At 40.3% G+C, this 22,456-nt stretch overlaps 2 protein-coding genes across 2 annotated transcripts; both read right to left on the bottom strand.

The window, feature by feature from the left end:
- Positions 1-74: 74 nt before the first annotated feature.
- On the bottom strand, positions 75-13,674 carry dpysl2a (dihydropyrimidinase like 2a). The gene is made up of 14 exons (XM_042488388.2): positions 13,304-13,674; positions 9,054-9,142; positions 7,609-7,793; positions 7,296-7,460; positions 6,975-7,036; positions 6,762-6,842; positions 6,601-6,669; positions 6,293-6,413; positions 6,023-6,179; positions 5,659-5,800; positions 5,366-5,536; positions 3,899-4,078; positions 3,614-3,794; positions 75-2,555 (listed from the first exon to the last, which is right to left on the bottom strand). Exons 1-14 carry the CDS (start codon positions 13,343-13,345, stop codon positions 2,464-2,466), a joined length of 1,737 nt encoding a protein of 578 aa, XP_042344322.1. The 5' UTR covers positions 13,346-13,674; the 3' UTR covers positions 75-2,463.
- A 2,090-nt stretch (positions 13,675-15,764) lies between these two features.
- bnip3la (BCL2 interacting protein 3 like a) lies at positions 15,765-21,996 on the bottom strand. The gene is made up of 6 exons (XM_042488769.2): positions 21,844-21,996; positions 20,448-20,718; positions 19,740-19,821; positions 19,544-19,650; positions 19,295-19,444; positions 15,765-17,479 (listed from the first exon to the last, which is right to left on the bottom strand). The coding sequence occupies exons 1-6, from the start codon at positions 21,893-21,895 to the stop codon at positions 17,431-17,433; spliced, it is 711 nt and encodes a 236-aa protein (XP_042344703.1). The 5' UTR covers positions 21,896-21,996; the 3' UTR covers positions 15,765-17,430.
- Between the last annotated feature and the right edge of the window lie 460 nt (positions 21,997-22,456).

The following is a 22,456-nucleotide window of genomic DNA, read 5'->3' as shown; positions in this document are numbered from 1 at the left end:
GGAAATTATTGGATGAAGTGTTTTATATAAATTCTGATTAACTTTTTTATGTATATAAAAAAATAGTCAATACCATCACTTTCATTTTTATTATTTTAATCCACTGAAGTCAACACAGATAGGGTCAAATGCTGACAAGACCGATGATTTCCCCCCCAAAAACCCTGGTATCCTACAAAACATACATGACCGAGAGAGTATCACACTTGCTGGGAGAGGGGCAACAACAGTGCTCAACATCACAACTCAATAACCATTACCGAGACACTTCCCCAAATGTAAATCACTTCACATTATAGCTTGGCATACAAAACCTACACTTGACAAGGCAATGAGGAAGAAATAATCCAGTGTTTTACAGTATGGCCGCACAGTGCTGTGTGACTGACGACCCGTGGTGGTGCGGTGAGTACAGTTACCAGTGGATCTGGTGTCGACAGGGTTGTGCAGGTCGAGGAGGGGTAAGAGAGGGAAAAAAACTGGATATCTGATAATTCATTCACGACACTAACACCGAGAACAGCGGACACATCATCAGCACACTGTGAGGGGGTTTCCTATACAGACTGAAGCGTTTTTCATCAGGTCTCAAAGATCACGGTTCCACTTCTTTCAAGAGCCTTCATGGATACAGTGTGCTATCAATATCTTACAGAACAGGCAGGCAAGTAGTTGGATTCCTAAAACATACAGACATATCCAATACAAATAAAAAGTTGCAAGCTCACATACAATTTTTTTTTACCATTTGGATTGTTACAGGTGCAAAACAAATAAATGGTGACTGCTATGTGGGTGTGGACATCATCTGCACATATACAGCGATGGTCGTATAGCACCAGGTGCAGAGGGGCTGTCGGCAAACATCCCATCTAGCTTCTTCATAGTGTCTGTCTGGATCTTTTACAATGTACACTGGTCTGATTATTGGAAGCTTGTTGCCCTGACAACCTTTTAACAGACATGAGGAAAAAACAAAATGATGAAATGAGAGGAAAGGTTTATGTTTGTCAGATGAGATGCGATGTGCCAGCCAATTCTCCACTCTAATATTAAGGGCGGAGTTGAATGAGTAGTTTAACCCTAAAAAAAACCCTTCTTTTCCTTTCAGTGCAGACAGTGTATTCCAAAAATGACTTAACATCATTAAAAAAACATACAATTTTTAAAAAATAAAGAAAGTGCAACTAGGACACAAAAGAAAGACAGGGTAAATTGTTACACCGAACACAGTAAGTTTGTATCAATACTTCATTACCTTTTAGAAACCACGTGTTTGTAAGGATACGATCCCCGTTAATTATACATTCGATTGTATCGAAAGTACCGCAGCTATAAAAAAAATACAGATCTACAATCAGATTTTCAACCCAAGCTGTAATTACTATTAACAGTATTACAAATGTGTTGGTATGTGCTCAGTGACTTTTCCATAACAGCACTGTGTACAGATTAATAAAAAAAACACAAAATAAAGAAAAAAATGATCCTGTAGATCGAATCACCCTGACGTCGCCCAAACAACAGTCATTTCCGGGTAGATAACTGCCAATCGATTTCAATTCTGGAGGTACGGGAAATCCATTAACTATTTATATTGTCATTGTCAGCCATAACGGTAACGTTTAAGTGAAAATATTCTAAATATATCAAACACTTAACCTGATATTGATTTTTTAGGTGCCTAAAAACAAGTTGAGACGTGTTTGTTCAGCCCCACTTCATCTTCCTCTAACCTTAAGTAAACAAACATTGCAATTGGGTCTATATTGTTTACCTAGGGCTTATTTTCCTTCGTGCCGTGGTGTTGAAAAAGCTATCAGGCATTGTTTGTTTTACAAGATAATATTAGACGTTTATGAGATGCAGAAACCACGTTTTACAGCCTAATTTTTAATGATAAGTATTTTGAAGTTTTGTGGCAATAATTTAACATTTTGGTACCAAAACAGTGATTTTGCAGCCTAACAGTGTTACAACATGAATGTTGGAGGAGAGCTAAAGCACATTCTGACTTCTCTCTGGGAAATGCTTTAAGAAAATCTGTGAACACCCGCAGTTTCTAAAATACCCGCTTATGAAACCGTCCGTTTCTTGGGACTCGTTTTCTGTCAACTCTCTGTGCCAACAGGGACAACTAAACAACATCAACACGTACAGCATAAATGATACAAAAATGTAAACAAATTAATTTCATCAATAATCAAACTGGGCTTAATTGGGCTTCAATTCACTTGATCCTTCCTTGACGATGGATTATGGCAGGAAAGATGAAACAAAATGAGTGCTTTCTTTCTTCTTTTTTTTGCATGAGGTGACAGAGTGGTAGTGTGTGAATAAGAATGGATGGAGTGGTTGTGGGTGCAGGGGAGTCAGAGGTGACCAGATGTGATGTGACAGCGGTAAGAGTGGCCTCTGGCCCCGTGTTGCCCTGCATCCCTCGGATCAGTGAGAGAAAGAGCTTTAGCCAAGGCTGGTGATGTTGGCCTTTCCACCGGGGGGAGCTACGATGCGTTGAGTGTTGCGACGGGGAACATTGTCATCAATTTGCGCACCTAAAAAAAAAAAAAACAAGAAAAAAGTATTTCAATATTTTGTGATGTAATATCGGTTCTCAAAAACACTAGATTTTTAGTTTATAGTTTTTTTTATCTAATCTTACTTTATCTTATTATCTCGCTGACCATTTTCTAATTTCCATAAAAAACTAATGGATTCACACCGGGAGTTTTTGAATGTATACAAGGTGCCAGAGTGCATTAAAAAAGCATTTAAATTTAAAAAAAACAAAACAACAGTAAACAGTGCCAGCAGAGGATCCCCCCGGATTCTCTGACAGAGGTCTGTTGCAGCTATTAAATGCAGTAAAATATCAGATATAACTGTCATATATGTCCACTGTCAATCATTGTGCCAATTAAATTTTATTAAGTCAATAAATATGAAAATAAAGAATTAAAAAGAAAGATGAGTTATAAACCTTTTAATGGTTACTGATTTTATTTATTAAATATTATTAATGTGCGGCCCCTGGCCTGTCATTTAGCAAAAGTGGCCCCTGGACAAGCAAACTGTCTCGACTCATGCATTTCACAACAATCTAAACATTTTTTATATAATATATTTAATGAAATAGGCAAATGTTAATTTCTTTGTTCAGGCTGAACAAAAAGTATCACTATGATGCTGGATGGTATTGTGACTGTACTATATACAAATGCAGATCCTACTGTTCTGATTGCATAAAAAAGTAAAACAAAAAAAAAATAAATAATAAAATGAAATTAAAAAAAAACATTTTTAATGCATATGGCGCTGGGTTCTTTATACTATGACAGTCCTCCTAAAATTAGATCTTTGATATCCTATATGTGCAATTTTGCAAACTTGTTATTTTTACTCTTTGTTAGCATTTTTTGTTACCTTTTTGAATCAGGTGCCACGTAATTTTGTTTCACTCCACACTTCATTTGTGAATAATATGAATGAGTTCATCTTGATTTTGATTTTGCAATATATTGACTGGTAACCCGTGTATCATGACACATACTGAATCGCCCGGATTCATGCTGACACTCAGCCCTACTGTGTATTGTGTACTGCTTTCACTCACCAGACAGACTGAAGCCAGACTGGTGAAGGTTGCGCACCGGCTGGTGAGTGATCTGCTGCGGCTGCTGCTTGGCAGGAGAAGTCTTCATCGAGGAGACTGTGGAGATCACCTTTGGAGTCACAGTCACCTCACACACCGGCCCGTCATACTGGCCCCTGGGGACTCCTCGCAACTCTGTGAGCTAAACATACAGGCCATCACACCACAAGCTGTGTAGTTCACCTGCTAACCGATACTGTAGGAATTTGGCTCCTCTATAGCTACATGTGTACAATTAGAGCTCACCCTGCTGCGAGCCTTTATCCTTTTGTAAACGTGGTCAGAGAAGGGTTTGCGGCTGATGTAGCGCCCGCAGCCCTCTGTGGGGTGAAGGCTGCCATCCTCCAACACAATCTTGCCCTGGCTGATCACCACCACGGGACCTCCGCGCACCTCGGTGCCCTCAAAGATGTTATACTCCACAGACTGGGAAAAGAGGAGGCTTGATCAGGAGACAACTTAAACACTGCTCTGAGATGACGGGATGTATGTGTGAGGACAAAATGAGCATAAATCATGTGGTTTTATATCCCTAAAGACTTTGCTGATTCACCTTTTTGTAAATGACTATGATAAATTAGGAAGTAGACTGGTTTGAACTGATTTTTAGCTGTAGCAGTATATCTGAAAGCTGTTGTTTTGCCTGCTCCCACAGGATACTATTACATTACATAACGATAATAAATAAATTACACTAGCAGTCCCTGTGAGTACGTGTACTTTTCTAATGGTTAAACCTCAGTATTTGTATTGTAAACTGTTTTTTATTCTGTTATTCTGCATCACTAACTACTTACTTGTTGCTCCTGTAAACATGTGTTAACACCTTTAACAGCCACTGCACCTCAGAGATTCATGAGATATTATATTTAACTTTTCCACTTTGAATTGTCTAAAAATTACTGCAGCAATATCATATATTTTGCTACTTACAATAACCCAAATATGCAACGCTAAAGCCCAGAGAAATCTGTCATTTTAGTCAAAAACAAAGTTTGTGTTGTTTGGTTGCTGTCACTTGTTCCCCTTTGCAGTGAGGGTTGGGGTCTAGTTGTCTGCCAGAAGCTGTCATAAACTGACTTTTTATCCAGTTATAAACCACATTTTTACAATACCCTATTTAGATCTTGGTTGTTATTTTAGTCATGAGCGGAGCAAACAGTGGCAGCCTGGCTCCAGCCCCTGTTGTGCCAAACCGAATGGGACACTGATTTTTAACGTGAAACTGTTTTATTCAGTGTTTTTACCCGTTTAAATCCCTGGGTCCATTTGTTTTGAAGAAAAAAAGGTGGTCACACTGCAGCAGGAGGTGGGCTGGAAGCCCCTCAGTGATATGCTGGCTGACAGCATCAGAGAAAAACAGATTTTTTTCATTTGAAACTACTTTATTTAGCGTTTTTGTCTGTATAAATCACCTGTTCCATCTGTTATGGAGAGGAAGAAACCTCTGTGGGTAGTTCAGCTACCAGTAGAAACCTCCTGAACCATGAAGACTGGGAAAATCCTGACCAGGAGTACCTGACTGCAATGACGCCCATGCTCCTTCTTTTAATTGAGAGACCCATAGCAGCAGAAAAATTACACAGTTTAGCATGTTATGGCACACAATGTGCATTACAGCCACACAAGCTTCAGTATACAGTCTCAACATGTCAAGGACACATTAAAGACTTTAGACACTGTGGATAAAGTGGAATAAAGTAGCCATCTTACCAGGTTGTGGTTCTTAGCTGAGATGATCTTGGTGACATCCGGGTCCCACAACACGAGGTCAGCATCAGACCCCACAGCAATGCGGCCTTTGCGGGGAAACAGGTTGAAGATCTTGGCAGCGTTTGTGCTGGTCACCGCCACAAACTGGTTCTCATCCATTTTGCCAGTCACCTTTCAGGACAGAAAATCCCAGACTGAAATCTTAACATATGCAGAGGTGTACAACTTCACTTGCTCCTACTAAAACAGGAATTTTTTTGGAATGTCTAAGAAGTGGGTCGCATCAAACTCACAACGCATTTGTCCCAGATTATGGACATCCTCTCCTCAGTGCCGTTGGTGCCCTCTGGGATTAGGGTGAAGTTATCTTTGCCTATGGCGCGCTGAGAAGTCTGGAAAGTGCAGTGAGCACTACCAGTCACCTGCAAGTCCCCACTGGAAAAGAAAACGAGAAAGAAAAACTAAGAATGTGCTTCACGTTGCCAATTAACTCATGACAAAACTGTGACATTTAGCTGTTGCATTTATTATTCCACCTTTATGTTAAGAGCATGTATGTAAAGGGCATAGCTGGATAAAAATAAAACGCCGCACACAGCAGTAACACACGTCAAATTGTGTTGCAGCTATCTTTAGGTCCCGGCACAGAGCACCCACCATGACAACAGGGAGTTGAGGTAGTCGGGGGTGGTGGGATCAGGACTGAGCGGTGGGGAAGTGACATAGGCAGCTGCCTTGGCCCAGTTCTTGCTCCAGTAATGGGTACCGTCTGTGCCCAAACTGGCAGATATGGGCTCTCCGTAAACCACGGCACCTACAGGAGGAGACAGGGTGGTGTCAGCGCAAAAAAAAGTTGGAAGCCAGACAGACACAGGTAGAAGTGTATGGGAACTTTGCAAAGAAAAAGTTCAGGATTTCTCTTCTCACCCTTTTTCCTGGCGAGAGCAATGACATCAGCGGCACTCTTGCTCATCACCTTGGTGATGTAGAGGGGACAGTTGGTCTGATTGGCTATGGTGACAGAGCGGTTGACTGCCTCGGCCTCCACCTGCAGACACAGAGTCAGATTCAGCAGCAGCCTCATTTCCAAATCGGCTTTTTGACAGTATCTCTTCTCATCTATGACGTATTCTGTCTCTTCTGAGTATAGTATAGTATAGTATAGTACAGTAAAAAACGACATTATTAAAAAACCTTTTCTCTTTCTCAGTTAAGAAACCAGTCCTCCATCTTACCTCCTCTGGGCGGCTCAGCACGTGGCCTTCAGGTCCAGAGATCCCCAGCTCCAGAATACGTTTCTGCTCCTAAAAAAAACCCAAACAAGAACATTATGATCCAAAATGGCAATAACTGCTTTCAGCTGAAACTTGAGCGACTTAATCTGCGGCTCTGCTACCTCTGCAATGATGTCTCCGTTCTCAGCATGCACCTGTGCAATGGCTCCAAGGTCTCTGATGACACTGAACACCTCATAGATCTAAAAGAAAATGATACAAACAGGTCAGTTTGCCGGCAGTCATATGACCAAAAGACATCTAACAGCCTAAAAAACATATGCCGTGACAGACAGCTGTATAGCCCGCTAATATCAACCAGAAGCTGAGCGTACCTCAGAATCAGAAAGTTGGAAAACATCCTTATAAGCCAAATAGACCAGGAAAGAGTTGACACCTGAAGATAGAAAACTTATGAGAGAAAACAGCCAAAGGTGGAATAAAGAGAGCAAAAGAGGGAAAACCCAGAGCGAAGGAGAAAAGTAAAACCAAAAGGATAAAAATTACAAAGCAGAAAGATTTACGCTTTTATGCTCTGTGAAAATGGGTTCACCCCCACCCCCCACCCCAATGCAATGCCTGAAAAACACTTCTGTACCAGTTAAATTGGTGTGTGAGTCACTCATTTTCAGACTTGATGTACTCTGACTGCATACCGTGATCCTTCACTAGAGTCTCCATCTCCTCTTGGGCGCCTTTGCTCCATTCGGTGATGTCCACGTGCAGAGAGTAGTCGCAGCAGGACTTGCTATCGGCCCATTCCCTCCACTGTTTAAAAGCTGCAACCAGGCTGACGCCAGGCTCCGGCACCACGTGGTCGACTGTAAAACACAAACAAACAGGTTGGATTTAATGTGCACAAGCAAACTGCATGATTAAATCATACGCTTGGTGGAATGCACATCTGCAGTGTTTTAATTCCTGCAACAGTATGACTGTACTTTAAAGCACGCCTGATATAATACACACTGATCATAGTCGTCCCCCCAGCCAGAGCGGCCTTGGTGCCCTGGTAGAAGTCATCTGCTGCCACCATGCCTCGGTCAGGCATCTGGAATCGGGTGTGCACATCAATACCACCAGGCATCACCATCCTCCCATGAGCCTCTATGATCTTAACTCCCCCGGGAACAATGAGGTTGTCGCCGATTTGCCTGAGGGAGACAAATGAAGGGAAAAAACAGCAAAATGAATGACGAAAATGTGTTCAAACTGGGAAATCTAGACTCCAAGGATCAAGGAAATAGGTGGCCATGGCCAGATTATATAAAGTTTTTTCTGTCATTCTGCCAATGGGAATTACACAGATGCCAAAAGTCAGTGGACACCTGACCATTACACCTAGTGTTGTTGGACATCCCATTCTAAAACCATCAGTACTAATGTCAGGTTGGGCCTCCTTTGCGACTATAATAACCACTACTCTTCTGTGAAGGATTTACACAAGATTTTGTAGTGTGTCTGTGGGAATTTGTGCCCGCTTAGCCCAAAGAGCATTTGTGAGGTCCGGGACTGACGTTGGACAAGAAAGGCCTCCCAAAATTGTTCTGTGGGGCTGAGGTCAGGGCTCTGGCCAATCAAGTTCGTCCACCCCTAACTGGTCTTACGATGCCTTATGGACCTCGCTGTGCAGAGGGGTACAGTCATGCTGCTGGCTAACTTGTCTTCCTGTAGCATTCAGAAGACTTGTCAGTGGAACTACTGGGCATTGCCTAAACCCTAAAAACAGCCCCAAACAACTTCTTCACAGAAGGCACTAAACATTCGGGTAAGTAGCGTCTTGGCGTTGGTCAAACCAAGATTCCTCCACCAGACTGCAAGATAGTAAAGCATGATTCATCACTCCAAAGAGCGCATCTCTACTCCTCCAGAGTCCAGTGGCGGCATGCTTAAAACCACTGCAGCAGGCGCTTGCTCCTGTGCACACCCCACAGTGATAAGAGGCTTGCACGCAGCTGTTCAGCCATGAAAAACCCACTTCGTAAAGCTCTTCGTTCAAGTTTGTGTGCTGATGTTGTTTCCAGAGGCATTTTGGATCTCTGCAGCGAGTGATGCCCTTTACAGCACACCTTGGCCCGTCTCCATCAGCGTGCTTGGTTACCACTTTGAGGCGGAGCTGTTGTTGCTTCTAGGTGCTTCTACTCCACAATAACAACACTTACATTTGACAGTTTACAGTTGCAGAAATTTCAATGACTTTTGGCAAAGGTGGCATCCTATGACAATCCTACATGTAAAGTCAGTTTTTATGACCCATTCTAAACTGCAAATGTTTGTCTATGGATATTTCGTGGCTATGTCCTGGAAACCTGAAGTCAATGATGAGTAGTAGGGGTGTCCACTGACTTTTGGCCATGTAGTACAGGTGTAGAGCTACCTTTTTTGAATTTACAAAAAAAACTTAATCAACTCACTTGATGACTCCATCCTCCATGTAGATATCAGCCAAGAATGACTGGTCATCGTTCACTATCTTTGCTCCTTTGATGAGGAGACGGTCACTCTGAAAGCAGGAAGACAGAATTCAACATTACCCATAATGCACTAAATGATCCAGCCGCCTGCTGAGCGGAGAGCGAGAAATCATCTCTGTAATCCCTTGTAGCTAATCGTCTATTCCATGATTCAACTGTAAATTTGACTAATTTTAAAGACAAATTAATTTTGTCTTTAAAATTAGTCAAATTAGTCAATTTTTCAAAACCTCGGGCCAACTTTCACGATTCACTTAGATTAATGTGTTTCCTGGTTTTTGTAGAGACAGAGAACTCAATCCATACCAACTCTGATCCCGTGGAAACAACCGCCGAGGTCAAACTACATGATTTATTCACACATAATAACACGCCTCGTCTGAAGAGATCAAAAACCCTCGACTACGAGCTTAAACTCTTGAGTGGCACAATTTACTCAACCTGTATGAGATGAAAGGGGAGCACACTAGGCTGGCCTACTTCTCCTGCAGGCTTCCCGGGGTCTCTGAGGACAGTCAGGGGAGCTAATGAAGACAAAAGTGGTTTACTGCAGACCTCACAGCAGGAACACTCAGTTTCTAATGTCCACAGTGGGCGGACGAGGACAGCGGGAATGCATTAGGTAAAAGTCATGGCTGTATTGACATGAGGCCATTACTCTTGTGTAAGTGGGTCGTATAACCTCTGTCCCCTCTGTGCCCGAGTGGTCAGTGACAAGCGCACTGAGATTGTCATATGCCTCAAAATGGCTTTCAGCGTGCATTGCTGTCATCCTTAACTCCCTAAATGAATGTATCATTATGTAGAGATAAAATGGACTCCTGTGATTAACCCTGTGATGTACAGTCATAAAACTGAATTGATAACTGAGAAGTGAATGTATTTAGCAAAGGGCTATGTGTCAAGCAGCGTAGGCTATACTATTAATGGAAACAGGAACTGTGTCTCATATACATAGAAAGCTGTTTCTGTTGTCGAGCCAAACCTCATTTGTATAAATACATGAATATATTTATATAAAATGTGGATAACAAAGTACACTTTTAGGCATGGGACGATGTGAAAATTTGACGTCACCGTTTTTCTGGTCAAAAAAACGTGAATTACGATGCTTTATCGATAATCATCAAAATAATGCTTAAAAATATCACTAAAGCATACTGGAATCATTTTACCTTTTATTTTGTTCAGAAATGATCACAGATAGGACAGCGTTTTTTTGGGGAAAAACAAACAATCGAAAAATCTTAAAATATCCAAATATTTGAAATAGCACTATATCTTTCGATATGAAATTTGCTGATGCTTGATTTAAGATATTATGGGATTTTTGACGTGGTTGGACATACAGCTTGTTTTTGCCCCTTTATGGCAATGCTGGTTGACCAGTAGGCTCTCTGGCTGCTGCTGGACACACAATTATCCCGATAACGAAAATTTACCACAATCAAATTATTATGAGTGCTTTAATCATGATCTGTGTTAAAACTGTCTATCATCCCAACACTAAAGATCTGTCATTATGAAGAAATACAAGTCAGTAGCGCTGCAAACTACATCCTCTAAGATAAAAAAAAAACTGTTGTGTCAACATCACTTGAAAACAATTTCAACTGGAGCTGCGCAATATACAAATAATAATAATAATAATAATAATAATAATAATAATAACAATGCTTCATTTATAATGGTACGTCATGTAGGGCTGGGACGACGCAAAAAAAAAATACGTCGACGCAAAAAATACGTCGGCGCAAGAACTGCACGTCGATGCGTCGTCACTCAGAATCAAAAACTGGCGGCCGTGGCATCGAGTAGCAGCCACTTTTTGATTCTGAGTGACGTCAACGCGTCGTCCCAGCCCTAACGTCATGACACATTTGACCTTTATCCAAAATTGTAAGATTAATTTGAATATTGCACTTGGCCATATTGCAATTTCTGTGATATTTCTAATAATTGTACAGCCCCAGTTTAAAAAAAGATGAACATTAAAACCTTTATGACGGTTCAATTCATGACTTTATCAGACTGCATTCGTTTCAGCTAGGTGTATCTAAAAAACTGGCAACTGAGAGTACGTTACAGCTGAACTGGAGCAAGACAAAAATCTGCATCAATAAAACATTATTACCGAGTTGTACAAGTATTATTGTCTTTGGTTATTTTACATGATGCAAATAAGTTCTAAGAAGCAAAAAGCTAATAAACAAGTGATCATGCGTATAATCACAATTACTGTGATTATAAGCATTATCATCATTATTGCATCAATGTAGGGCCGCAAATACTGACTATGTTCACTATCAGTTAATGTAATTTTTGAAACTTTTCTAACTATTTTGTTTAAATGTTCAATAAAGCAAAAAAAGTGGAATAAATGTCTCATTAAACGAATACATTTTTCAAAAAATGCTTATTACAACTGTTGTTTCATTTGAATAAAAAAATGAACCAGAGGTCAAAACAATCGCTATGTTTCTACGTTTCTGTCATTCTGCGAACGATTAAACTGACTGTGTGGTGGTACTGCGGCAGTACGAGATCTACTGTATGTTTGAATGAATTCAGTTACTGTTAATGTGGGACAAGGCCTGATTTTGGTGTTTTGTGGAAAGCTCTGTAGAGTGAAAGCATTTGCTTGATTCCAAACTGTGGTGTCAGACTGTGTGTGTGAGGGTCGGGGGGGCACTGCTGTCTGCACGTTATGTCTTGGATGTCGGCGCTGCGTGTTTATAACCCCTGTTTGACCCGCCAGAGAGACCTGACAGCTACCTCGATAAGAGTCTGTATAGAAACAGAATCAGCTTCAATGGACAAGTAAGCGAGTACACATACATACACATGGTTTTGTTGCTGTCAATGTACATAAATAGAGACAGACAAGGACAACCAGACTAAACCCTTTGAGATCTGGATCGACATCACTTTTCCTGTGCTGCTTTGAGACGCCTTTTACAGCTGCTTAACCCTTTGAAACACGAGCAAATTGAAAGTTAGTGAGCAACCTGGCAAAAAATGTCCCACAAATTGCTAGAAATTCCTGAAAAGTTACAAGAAAATGACCTGAAAATATTTTTTTAAGGGAAAAATAGAGAAAAAGATTCTGTTTATAGTTATTAAAATTAAATATTTTAAACTGTGTTACAGAAAAAAATGTATGCATATACTTTTTTTTTCATTTTTCAGCACTTTTTTTGAATTAATTTTCTTGTTTGGGTGGTTGTTTTTTTAAACTCGTGCTTGTGCTTATTTTCAGGTAATTTTCTTGTAACTTTTCTAATTTATTGTTAATTTTTAGGTCTTGTCTTGTTGCGCATTACCTTCTCCCCCTTTTTTATTGCAAAAAGTCAACAAAATTGCTCAGGTTTCAAAGGATTAACAAATCATGAATGATTAACATCATCATTCAGAGCCTGACCTTAAGCCTGACATTTCACAGGATACTTTAATGCTATGAAATGATCAGACTTAGAGCAGTGGCAGTCTATATGCTTCAGCACTCTGGCTACAACAGCTGCATGATGGAAGCTTAGGAAAAAAGGTTTGGATGGGTGCTGTCCAATGACCTACTTTACAAAAGAGGTTTTGCTTCTTTTAACCATCACAGCATCCCTACTGTAGGCCCTTAATATCGTGCTTTCTGCTTGAAAATCTGCACCACATAGCAAAACAGACATGCATATAGTGTCAAATCCCAATTCACAACAATATAGTCAAAAGGCAATGCTTGTCCCAGCTGCAGCTGCATAGGAAGGTTTGGCAAAAATCTGCTTCTCCATAAAAATCTGAGGAGGATGGAGAATAAAAGATGAGATGATGACAGTGGAGGAAAACTGCGCCTAGACCTACTACACCCTGCATGCTGAGGATGCTGAGACTGAGGAGGAGGGCTAACAGCTACAAATGGCAGCTATAGGAGCAGTGCACATACAGCTCCACATGAAGAAGTGTCAAACTGCAAACCCTCTGGCTGGTTATCATTGTTCACCCAGGCTCTGAGGGTAAGGAGCCGAGGCAGGACTGCTGCTGGTCACAGCGTCACTGGAAATGAATGGACCCGACAGCTAAGCGTTGGCTAGCTTTTGGTTTAATCCTGAGGCTCACCGCACGTTACCAAAAAAAAAAAAAAAGACACCAAAAACCGAAGATTTAATGTGATATTTTCAAAGAAATGAACCGATACTCACTGTAATTCGTGGGATGTTCTTCTTTCCTTGGTAACCCGACATTTTAAAGATCCCTCTGTCCCCTGCCTCTTGGCTAACGCTAGCTAGCTAGTCCTCAGCACCTCAGCTGCCAATGAAAGGATGAATGGATGCTCTGCTGGTTGGCCAGTCGACGCCCTGGGCGATCTGTGCCTGTCTGACAATTTCTGTAGATAACAGGTAGGATTTGCGCAGTGCAACCTAACGAATGATCTTAAATGAGAGGTTGTGTCTTTTCCTAACAGTCCTATCCTTGGATTTACTGCTAGAAAAGGTCCCTGAAGACCGGGGCAAGCACCAAGAAGAGAAGGGCCACAAAGAAGTACCGCGCATGCGCACTGCCCCGCCCTGCTCCGCTGTAGCTCCATGTTTCTTTGATGAGTTTCATCAGTCTGAGGGATACAGGTTACACATCACTGTATAATGCCTGTCTGACTGGGGGATAAAATTATTTATATGAATAACAATCAACATTAAATTAATAAATTAATTAGATAAAATAAATCAACAACAACAACAGCATCAATAATTTCTATTAGTGGCAGAATAACTTTGCAATAAATTAACTGTCTAATCTGTGTTATATTATGCGAATCAACCTATTTGATGTCGGGTACTTGGTGTAAACTGACCTGTGCAGGGTATGTGCGCAGTGATTATGTGCAGGGCATTTGTGCAATATTCTTGTACTTTGGTGCAATAATTTACGTAGAGCATCTGTGCAACACCTGGGTTCAGGGCACTGTGCATTATGGGGAGGATGGATTGTGTGTGTTATTGCAGTTTGATTGTATATGCGTGTGACCTGCCTATGTCGCCTGTGCTCTCTTGACCTGGTGTATGGATCCAAGGAGGACACTATGTTAGTTTGTCTGTATATGTATGTAGCCATGTTGCCTATGTCCCTCAAATGCCCAAGAGAATTTTTTCTTATCTCATCTTTCCATACCTTAACATTTTACAGGAAATAGTCATGACCTGACTTTTGCCCTGGGCACACAATTTGTCTAATACATTACATTAGCAGTTGTTTCTGACATGGACTCACATGTAATTACTCATTTATAAGGGCAAAGAATTAAAATATTATATACTGGTGTGGGAAATGTTACATTTGAATATCATGTTTCAAGTACTGTAGCTGGTCCAACTCCTAGATTTTTGCTACTGAGTGCTGACGGAATATAATTTGGGATAATACTTGTACTTGACATTAACTGGGGACCTGCCCAGCCTATAAACAAGCAACATATGGTCTGTTAGGTTGAAAAATTAGTGGCAGCACTTTTTATTTTCGTGCACTCAACAGATGTGACCAAATCTGACCTTTCTGATGGAACACAATAGACTAAAATGTGCCAGACAAATGCATGCAAGTATGACAATAATTAGGATTATAAGCAACTGCGAATTGCATCACATTCTCCCATTCTTCCTCATTTCTTCTTCATTGTTTTAAATAATGCAGAAATGACTATGAACAATATCAAAGAGAAAAGATGCTTTGGGGTATTCAGGGCCTAAAAAAAGGCTACATCTACTTCTAGCTCACCTAGCAACACAGAGCTAGTTAACATCACAGCTCAGCCAAGCACGAGCATCTCATCCATGAGTGGATGCTTTCTTCAGTGCGGTGATACGTTTGGTGAATGTAGTTCTGTAGAAAGAAAATACTTCCTATATGTACCTGCTCACAATGATTTCTGCAGAGACATTGCTGATTAGTTTTTTTTAAATGTTTTTTGTTTTTGGCTCTTTGAGCTCCACAAGCTGAATACCATGTAGTTCCATCACACTGGAGAGAAGGCAGGCATCACTGCAGCCCATGTCTTCAACACTCTGCGACTCACAACTGACTCCCAAAACAATCTAAAACGATGAAACAGCACTACAGGTCCAAGAAAGAAAAATGTATTTTTGATCCAGGTGTTAACTGTGCCTTTGACCCAAAATATGGAGCTGCTCAGAGGCTCACTGTGGATGAACTGGGCTGCTTCCACATTTGTATAACTGAAAGTATGAACACAAAAAAAGCAACAACAAAAAAAAAGAGAAAATGCATGCCGATACTTAGAGGGAGATTTAGTCGCTTACACAAATATGTAAGTAATGAAGAATGTAATTTGATTTGATTGTGTGGGCAGGTTACCACAGGAGTTAAGGGACTGGAAGGGAAGGACATGAACTTAGAGGATTTAGGAGTGGTAACACCTGAACTGGTAAGAGAGAGATAGGGCCAAGGTTCTGTGTGATTTATCCTGTTTTAAAACTTACCTAGACATGCAGTAATCACACACATTCTCTCACATACATATTCTGTGCTGTTTCTTTGTGAAACAAGTTTACAAAATGTGGATTGATTCATTTCATCCTCTGTATACAAGTGCATTCACATCTTACAATGCACATTGCTGCTGACTAATCATCCGTGCAGGAGCCCACACTGATTTATGATATGCCATTTTATTCGTTATTGTGACTTAAATAATGCATTAAGGTCTATAGAGATCTATCCACTCTTTTTGTATGTATATTTCAGCCACTGTATACAGTACAAACTTTATTCAAATTCCAAAATGTTCTGTATTGCACACTGATCAACTGTACATAAGCCTGTTACGATGACTTGCACAGTTTATGAGTTAGTATGTAATGCATTAAAGCCTAAATGCATGTCGAGTGCTTTCAAACCAATACTGCCAACACTGTACATTTTTTCCATATGTTTCTATAATGTCATCCATTCACAAACAACTGACAGAAGAATCATCCAGTCATCTAATCAGCATCAATATACAGAAGTCACATGCATTTTCTTCAGAAAATGCACCTCTAGGTTGATCTGGAAGTTCTACACACACTGTACACTGTTTATTGTATTATATAATGTGAAATGATTGCACAGTGTAATCTACACAAAAGTCAGATAACACTTTTAAATGAGGCCCCTTGAGATACAACTTCCTCTATGGTGGTTTCTGCCACCGACGCTTCAGCAATTGAACAACAGCAAAAACACATTACGTACACTGCTACGACGCTATGTAACAACAATGATATAATATGCATTAATATCAATGTATAAACAAAGTATACAATGTCAAAAGGTGTCTATTACACGGGGCAGATCACAGCTTGAATTATTCTTTCACATCTACTTCTTTAAATACCTAAAAATGTCAGAAAATTAAAAAAACAAAAACAGTCTAAGATAAATCACCAATGTGCAGTGGTGAAAGATAGAAATTTGGCACTTAGCCATTGCTGCTATATTATGTTATTAAAGAAGATATGTAGGCAAAAAGAAATAAAAATAGCATATGGCCTGGTTAATTGCCATCCGCCCTAAGTTTTTCTATCATAATATATTCAAACAACCCCACTATAAAATTTTGGAGCTACATATCGATGTTTAAGCTTTCCAACCTTCAAAAAAAAACAAAAAAACAACACAAAGCTTTTAAAAGAAAGCCTCAGGAGTCAACATGATACAACGTGTCAAAAAAGTGTGGCATTTAAAAATGTATCCCACTGTGCAGCATCACTTTTACCCCCCTCAATAACTGCACCATGAATGTTTAGCTCAAAAAGTTAAGGCGATAAAAGTCCCCTCTGTTCCCAGAGCCAATTCACTTGGTTTTTTTTTATTGCAGATGTGGCGCATATTTTTGGTTCATACAATCTGCCAACTGGGACACCAGCGGGCAGATGCAGTTTGGGAGAAGGCCAGATTTGTCATGATTTAACGTCAAAACATGCAGAGAAAACATCGACCCTGGAGCCACCTGACGTCAAATCCTCGTCGCATATTTTTGGGAGTTTGAGCGGGATGACTAATATTTTGCAGCTCTAACACGGTCTGTCATCTACGGGATTCAGATCGGTGGCAGCTGCTGGGTACGACGCTGCCCTTTTGTCAAAATGTGATGGAGTGCAACCACATTACATCATGTGTATAACTATAACTACATCTACAATGTGATAGAATTTAATGCTGATTGGAAGGGAAATGTGGGCGTACGATAGATGCAGAGAGACAGCTTGACTACGGGAGGATGGTTGAGAGACTTGGAGACAGGAGAACATCCAGGCACTGCTTCATCTTCTATTCAGTAAGAGCTGGTGGAGGCTGTGGCAATTCTCTTCCCAATGTACACCCTAGAAAAAAATACAGACGATGGAATCAAAAGGTAAAAAACAAAGAAGTTAAAGTAAAAGGCCAGCTCTGTACTTTGAATCTATTACAACAAACAGTTACATCTTGCAGGTGACAGAAGCTACTCCTGCGAGACAGGGCAAGTTTATGTATAACGCACATTTCAGCAATGAGGCAATTCAAAGTGCTCTACAAATCACCAAAAACACAGAAACAAAGTGCAAAAGAAACACATTATAAAAGGGACATTTCAAAAGAACTAAAAACAGTCATTTAAGAGCAAGAAAATAAAGCTAAATACAATAAGATGATTATCAGAGCTAGAAAAAAATGACTATTTGTATAGTTTCGCTCACAGCCAATCACAACAAGCATTCTCTGATTTAACACAAAGTGTTTACAGCAGACGGAGTTGTTTGTACAGTGATTTTATAAACATTTTAATAATTTGCACACTTTATTCTGTAAGTGTGAGGGTCATTTGGATGGGTTGTGGTGGCAGCATATTACGCATCTGAATGCTTCAGACTGAAGTAGAAAAAACAGCTATCAATTAAAGAAATCTATTGGTATTGGAATCACTTCAAGGGTACTAGTATCGACATTTTCTTTAACAATACCCAAAAGACAGGTATAAAATGAATAAAAGTTACAGTGCAGTGCAAAGCATTAATGATTATTGAGTTAATAAAAGGCAGGGGCAAACGGAGGAGTCTTCAGCTTTGATTTAGAAGAAGTGAGATTTGCAGCAGACCTGCAGTTTTCTTGGACTTTGTTCCAGATATACAGTGCATAAAAAAATGAACGCTGCTTCTCCGTGTTAAGTTTTGACTCTGTGGATTTGGGATGGGAATGGAGAAAAAGTTCCAGCTGAGAACTGGATCCAAATAGTCTGAGCCATAGGAATCATATGTCTTTAAGCTTATCATTTCCTTTCATCGTTTTTCAGTTGTGCATTGCAAAACTTAACCCAAACTAACCCTTCTGTTTTCAGTCCTTTAACGGTCATTCTGACAAATAGTAATAATAATTCTGTAATACCTTTTGTGAAATCCATGGTTACCATGAAACTACGACATTTCCTGAGATAGTTATAGTACTGTGAAAATTACCATTACAACCCAAATGCTGAGTCATCTTTCTATGCACAATGGGCTTAAATTCTACACATGCAACGTATGACATTCTACTCACAAGTGCTAGTGCTTCTCGACTGATCAGCAAAAATATTTTCTCCTTGTGTTCATTCTACTTTTATGCCACACAGAAAATTGATCAGGAATTAGTAAGGGAATCGATAAAGAATCAGACCAATAAAGCATTGGTATCAAAAAAATGTCCATTCCTTCTGAGGAGACAAAGCACACCTGTCCCAGAGGACCTGAGAGGTCTGGATGGTTCATAATTTAACAGAAAATCAGAAATTTATTTTGGCTTTAACCCATTAGGTACTTAATAAACTAACAATAAGTTATTTAACAAGCTGCTGGTTCCTACTCTAAACCTAAAAAAAGGTTCACTCTTTACTTACAGCTAGATGTAAAAAGAGCCGTAGAAGCATTTTCAGCACTGTCACTGTTTTATAAACACGCTGTAGGTCTGAGGAGACAGGCATCAGATACACAAATTGCATATTGGACACTACAGCAGTGCAAGGATAAAACTGACAATGACGGCCTGTACCGACCCTTTCCTACAGCACACAGTGAGTCACTGAAGCACCAATTTGGCAAAGACAAGTGAAAACATCAGTGCAGATTGAGAAACTTTTTCAACGCCAAGCTTTGCATTACGTTACCGCATGATTTCAGACTTACCCGAGGCCAAGAGCGAGGATGTGTGAAATGAGTAAGGAAGGGATGAAGACTTTGAGGAATTCAGCAGAGAAGATGCCACCTTTCTTCATGACTCCGCTCTTTCTCATACTGAGAGATACTGAGCGCCGGGGGTGCCTGAAGTGGAACTCCCTGTGAGAAACAATCAACCAATTAATGCAAAAATAACTTCAGAAAACAATTTCCTGAACCAATATGAGTGAGTGATTGTGGATGTGAGAGTCTGTTTACTTTGGTGGGACGTTTTCCGGTCTGCTGGACCAATCAGCGACCCAATCTACTTCTTTGTTCATCAGGATGTCTTCCTCTCTGTCCTTCTCCGGACCGTCATCCTCTGACTGCAAATGTGGAGGTAAAGTAGTTGGGTTTTAGGATCAAATGACAATACTTGAAACGGTTTTGAAGTTTTCAGTTTCATATGTTTTACCTGACTGTCTCTCGGACTGGACATCTCCACATCAAAAGTTATCTGACCCTCATCCTGATCTGGACTTGGTGGCCTGTGAGGACTGAGCCAACACACTGGGATGAGCAAAAAAATGTAACGACAAACACTTTTTAACCCTATGAAACCTAGACTGACATAATTTTTCTTGTGCTGCTTTTAAACACCTTTTGAAGTATTTAAACCATAGAATCCTCAGAAAATTGGTGCTTTTTTTTTCAAAAACATGGGAAAAAATGCAATGAGCAACTTGGTAAGAAATGTTCCACAAACTGCAAGAAATTTGTAGGTTTTAGAAATTATTTTCAAAAAGCTAGAGAAATGTCAAGGGGGGGGAAATGAAAAAATGCATTTCTAATTATCATAATTACATATTTAATATTGTGTAAAAGATTGTGTTTTTTGTCAATTTTAAGCATTTTTCCAGGCCATTTCATTGTTGTTGTTTGGGTTTGTTTGTTTTTTGTTTTTTTTTTTGCTTCTTTCTTTCTTTTTCTTTTTACTGTCTTTCTTTCTTTTTCTTAAAAATAGTTTTCAAGCAATTTCCTGAACTTTTTAATATTTCCTACCAATTTCTTGAGCATTTCGTCTTTCATCGTTCATTGCCTGTGTCATTGCCCATGTCTTTGGAAGAAATCAAGACAATCTGCTCAAGTTTTAAAGGCTTATTATAATGGACTTTACTCCTACCTATCACAGGAGGAGCTGCTCTGGCTGGATTCATGCTGTGCATCCAGGAGGATCTTTTCCATGTCTCCATTGTGGATAGAGGAGGACGACGGCACATGCTCTAGTCCTCCGATCAGGGTTTCATCACTCTCAGGCACCACTTCCAGGGTCTGCAGAGTTTGACTCATGCCTGCATTTGCGTTTATTTGGTCTGCAGCGGGTGTCATTGGCTGGTTGCTTTGCACGCCCTGGGCCCCTGTGTTCCCATTCAGCTCCAGCTCTACCCAGGATCCTTGGTAACACAAAGGTCAAGAGGAGGGAAGGAAGGAAAGCTTGTTGTGTTAAAAACTCACATCAGATTGTATACAGAGACACACCCCTGCCTCCTTTCAAACTGAAACAGCTGACCTACATTTCCTGCACCACTGACACTGCTTTGCATTCAAATGAACTGGCTGCGCGCTGCATCCATGATAGCATGCATTTCTTTGTGCCACTGCCCCACAAACAGATTGCATATTTTTTTCCCAGACAGGAGGGGGTTATGTAATCTCTTATAGCCAGCGGGCTTGGGTTAGCACACAACATAAACCTTACGATAGCACGCCCTTTTCAACCTTTCAAGCTCGCTTAAAACAATATATCATTTATATATGTCGACGTCGCATGCATGCATGACCGATTTCACAATCAGAGACAAGTATGTCATCCATGCAGCTCTCATGTGCTCTCATGTGGGGTCTTGCATAACAGTGGAGTGCAGGGGAGACAGATTGCCCAAGCATGTCGCTGTTCCAGCTGTGATGTTGTCACTTCTATGAATCACACGTCCTGCTTTTTTGTCTGACCAAACCTTTTATTGTTCACATAAATTGTTTATCGATTAGGTCTGAACACCTCCTCGGCTAATTTGGTGTTTTAAATGTGTTTTCGGAGCTGATCGTCTGCAGGCACTTGAGCTAACATCCCACCATTGTCTTCCTTCAGAATATATGTTTAGTTAAAAGACCGTTTACTTTTGAATATAATGGCGAGTCCACTGCGCGAGGCGTGACAGTGACGTGATCCATTGTTACATTTTTTAAAATAGTGTCAAATGAAAGCAGCATTTATTTAGTCTTTTGTCCCAAACTTGTTTTCATTTTGGCTCAGGGCCCGCCCAGCGCCGACTTGCGTACGTGGTTGGCTGATTTCCCATCAATCACACATTTATCAAAACGCAATTGGCTACCTTGCGGTGACGTCAGTCCACATCAGCCTCCACCCCTCCCAGAAGAAGAGGAAATACCGTAGCCGATGTAACTTTTATAATAAAATCTTAATTATACGAAGGTGCTGCAAAATAAAAACACGAGTTGAAAACATGAAAAGCAGCCTCTGTAACGCGGGGCACAGAGGGACTGGCGGCGGTACGTACCGTGAAGCCCGGGCTCCTCGTTATTGTTTTGTTGAGCAGCAGCGGTGGACATGTTGACTACCCAGTTTTAGCATTCATCAACATGACACGCAGACCAACTGCCATGTGCGCATGCGCCAAATCTGTCCAGAGTCCAGGTCCAGCAGCAGATAAGAGACTACAGGGAGGCCCCAGGCAAGTCAGTGATGGGCAATTTTTGTTTTCATTTCAAAATACGTGTCAGAAAAGGACATTACTGTTGTGCTGGGGAACAACAATCTTCAAAATAATTGTATTAATCCCACAGCAGGGAAATTCACCCATTTACAGCAGCTCAAGAGTCAGAAACAGAAAAATGCAAAAAAGAGATTTGAGTGCAAAAAAGGATCAAATATTACAAAATACAAATAAGATCAAATAAAGTAATATAAAATCATATACACTTTTTACCTATACAGATACTGTGTGGTGTGTGGTATATTTACTGGTAGTATTATACTGGTAGTATTATATTTACTGGTGGTATTTTTATTTTTTTCTCTTTCAGTTGTATTTTAAAATTTGCCCCTGCTTAATTATCCTTATTACTATTTATTACAATACAACAACAGTGCTCCCTCATTCTCCCACATTC

Source organism: Plectropomus leopardus, chromosome 4, assembly GCF_026936395.1.
Source record: "Plectropomus leopardus strain MGB_pleo_1.0 chromosome 4, ASM2693639v1, whole genome shotgun sequence".
Classification (NCBI taxonomy): Eukaryota; Metazoa; Chordata; class Actinopteri; order Perciformes; family Serranidae; genus Plectropomus; species Plectropomus leopardus.
Note: the sequence above shows the minus strand (reverse complement) of the source record. Positions and strands in the feature narration are given on the sequence as shown.

Excerpts from the sequence above, each read along its gene's own strand:
- bnip3la (XM_042488769.2), bottom strand. The coding sequence starts at position 21,895 with ATGTCCACCGCTGCTGCTCAACAAAACAATAACGAGGAGCCCGGGCTT. Across the intron at positions 19,445-19,543 it reads CCGGAAAACGTCCCACCAAA|GGAGTTCCACTTCAGGCACC; the intron begins GTAAACAGACTC and ends TGTTTCTCACAG. Across the intron at positions 17,480-19,294 it reads ATCCTCGCTCTTGGCCTCGG|GGTGTACATTGGGAAGAGAA; the intron begins GTAAGTCTGAAA and ends ATTTTTTTCTAG.
- dpysl2a (XM_042488388.2), bottom strand. The coding sequence starts at position 13,345 with ATGTCGGGTTACCAAGGAAAGAAGAACATCCCACGAATTACA. Across the intron at positions 7,037-7,295 it reads GACTCTAGTGAAGGATCACG|GTGTCAACTCTTTCCTGGTC; the intron begins GTATGCAGTCAG and ends TTCTATCTTCAG. Across the intron at positions 3,795-3,898 it reads GGATAAAGGCTCGCAGCAGG|CTCACAGAGTTGCGAGGAGT; the intron begins GTGAGCTCTAAT and ends CTGTATGTTTAG.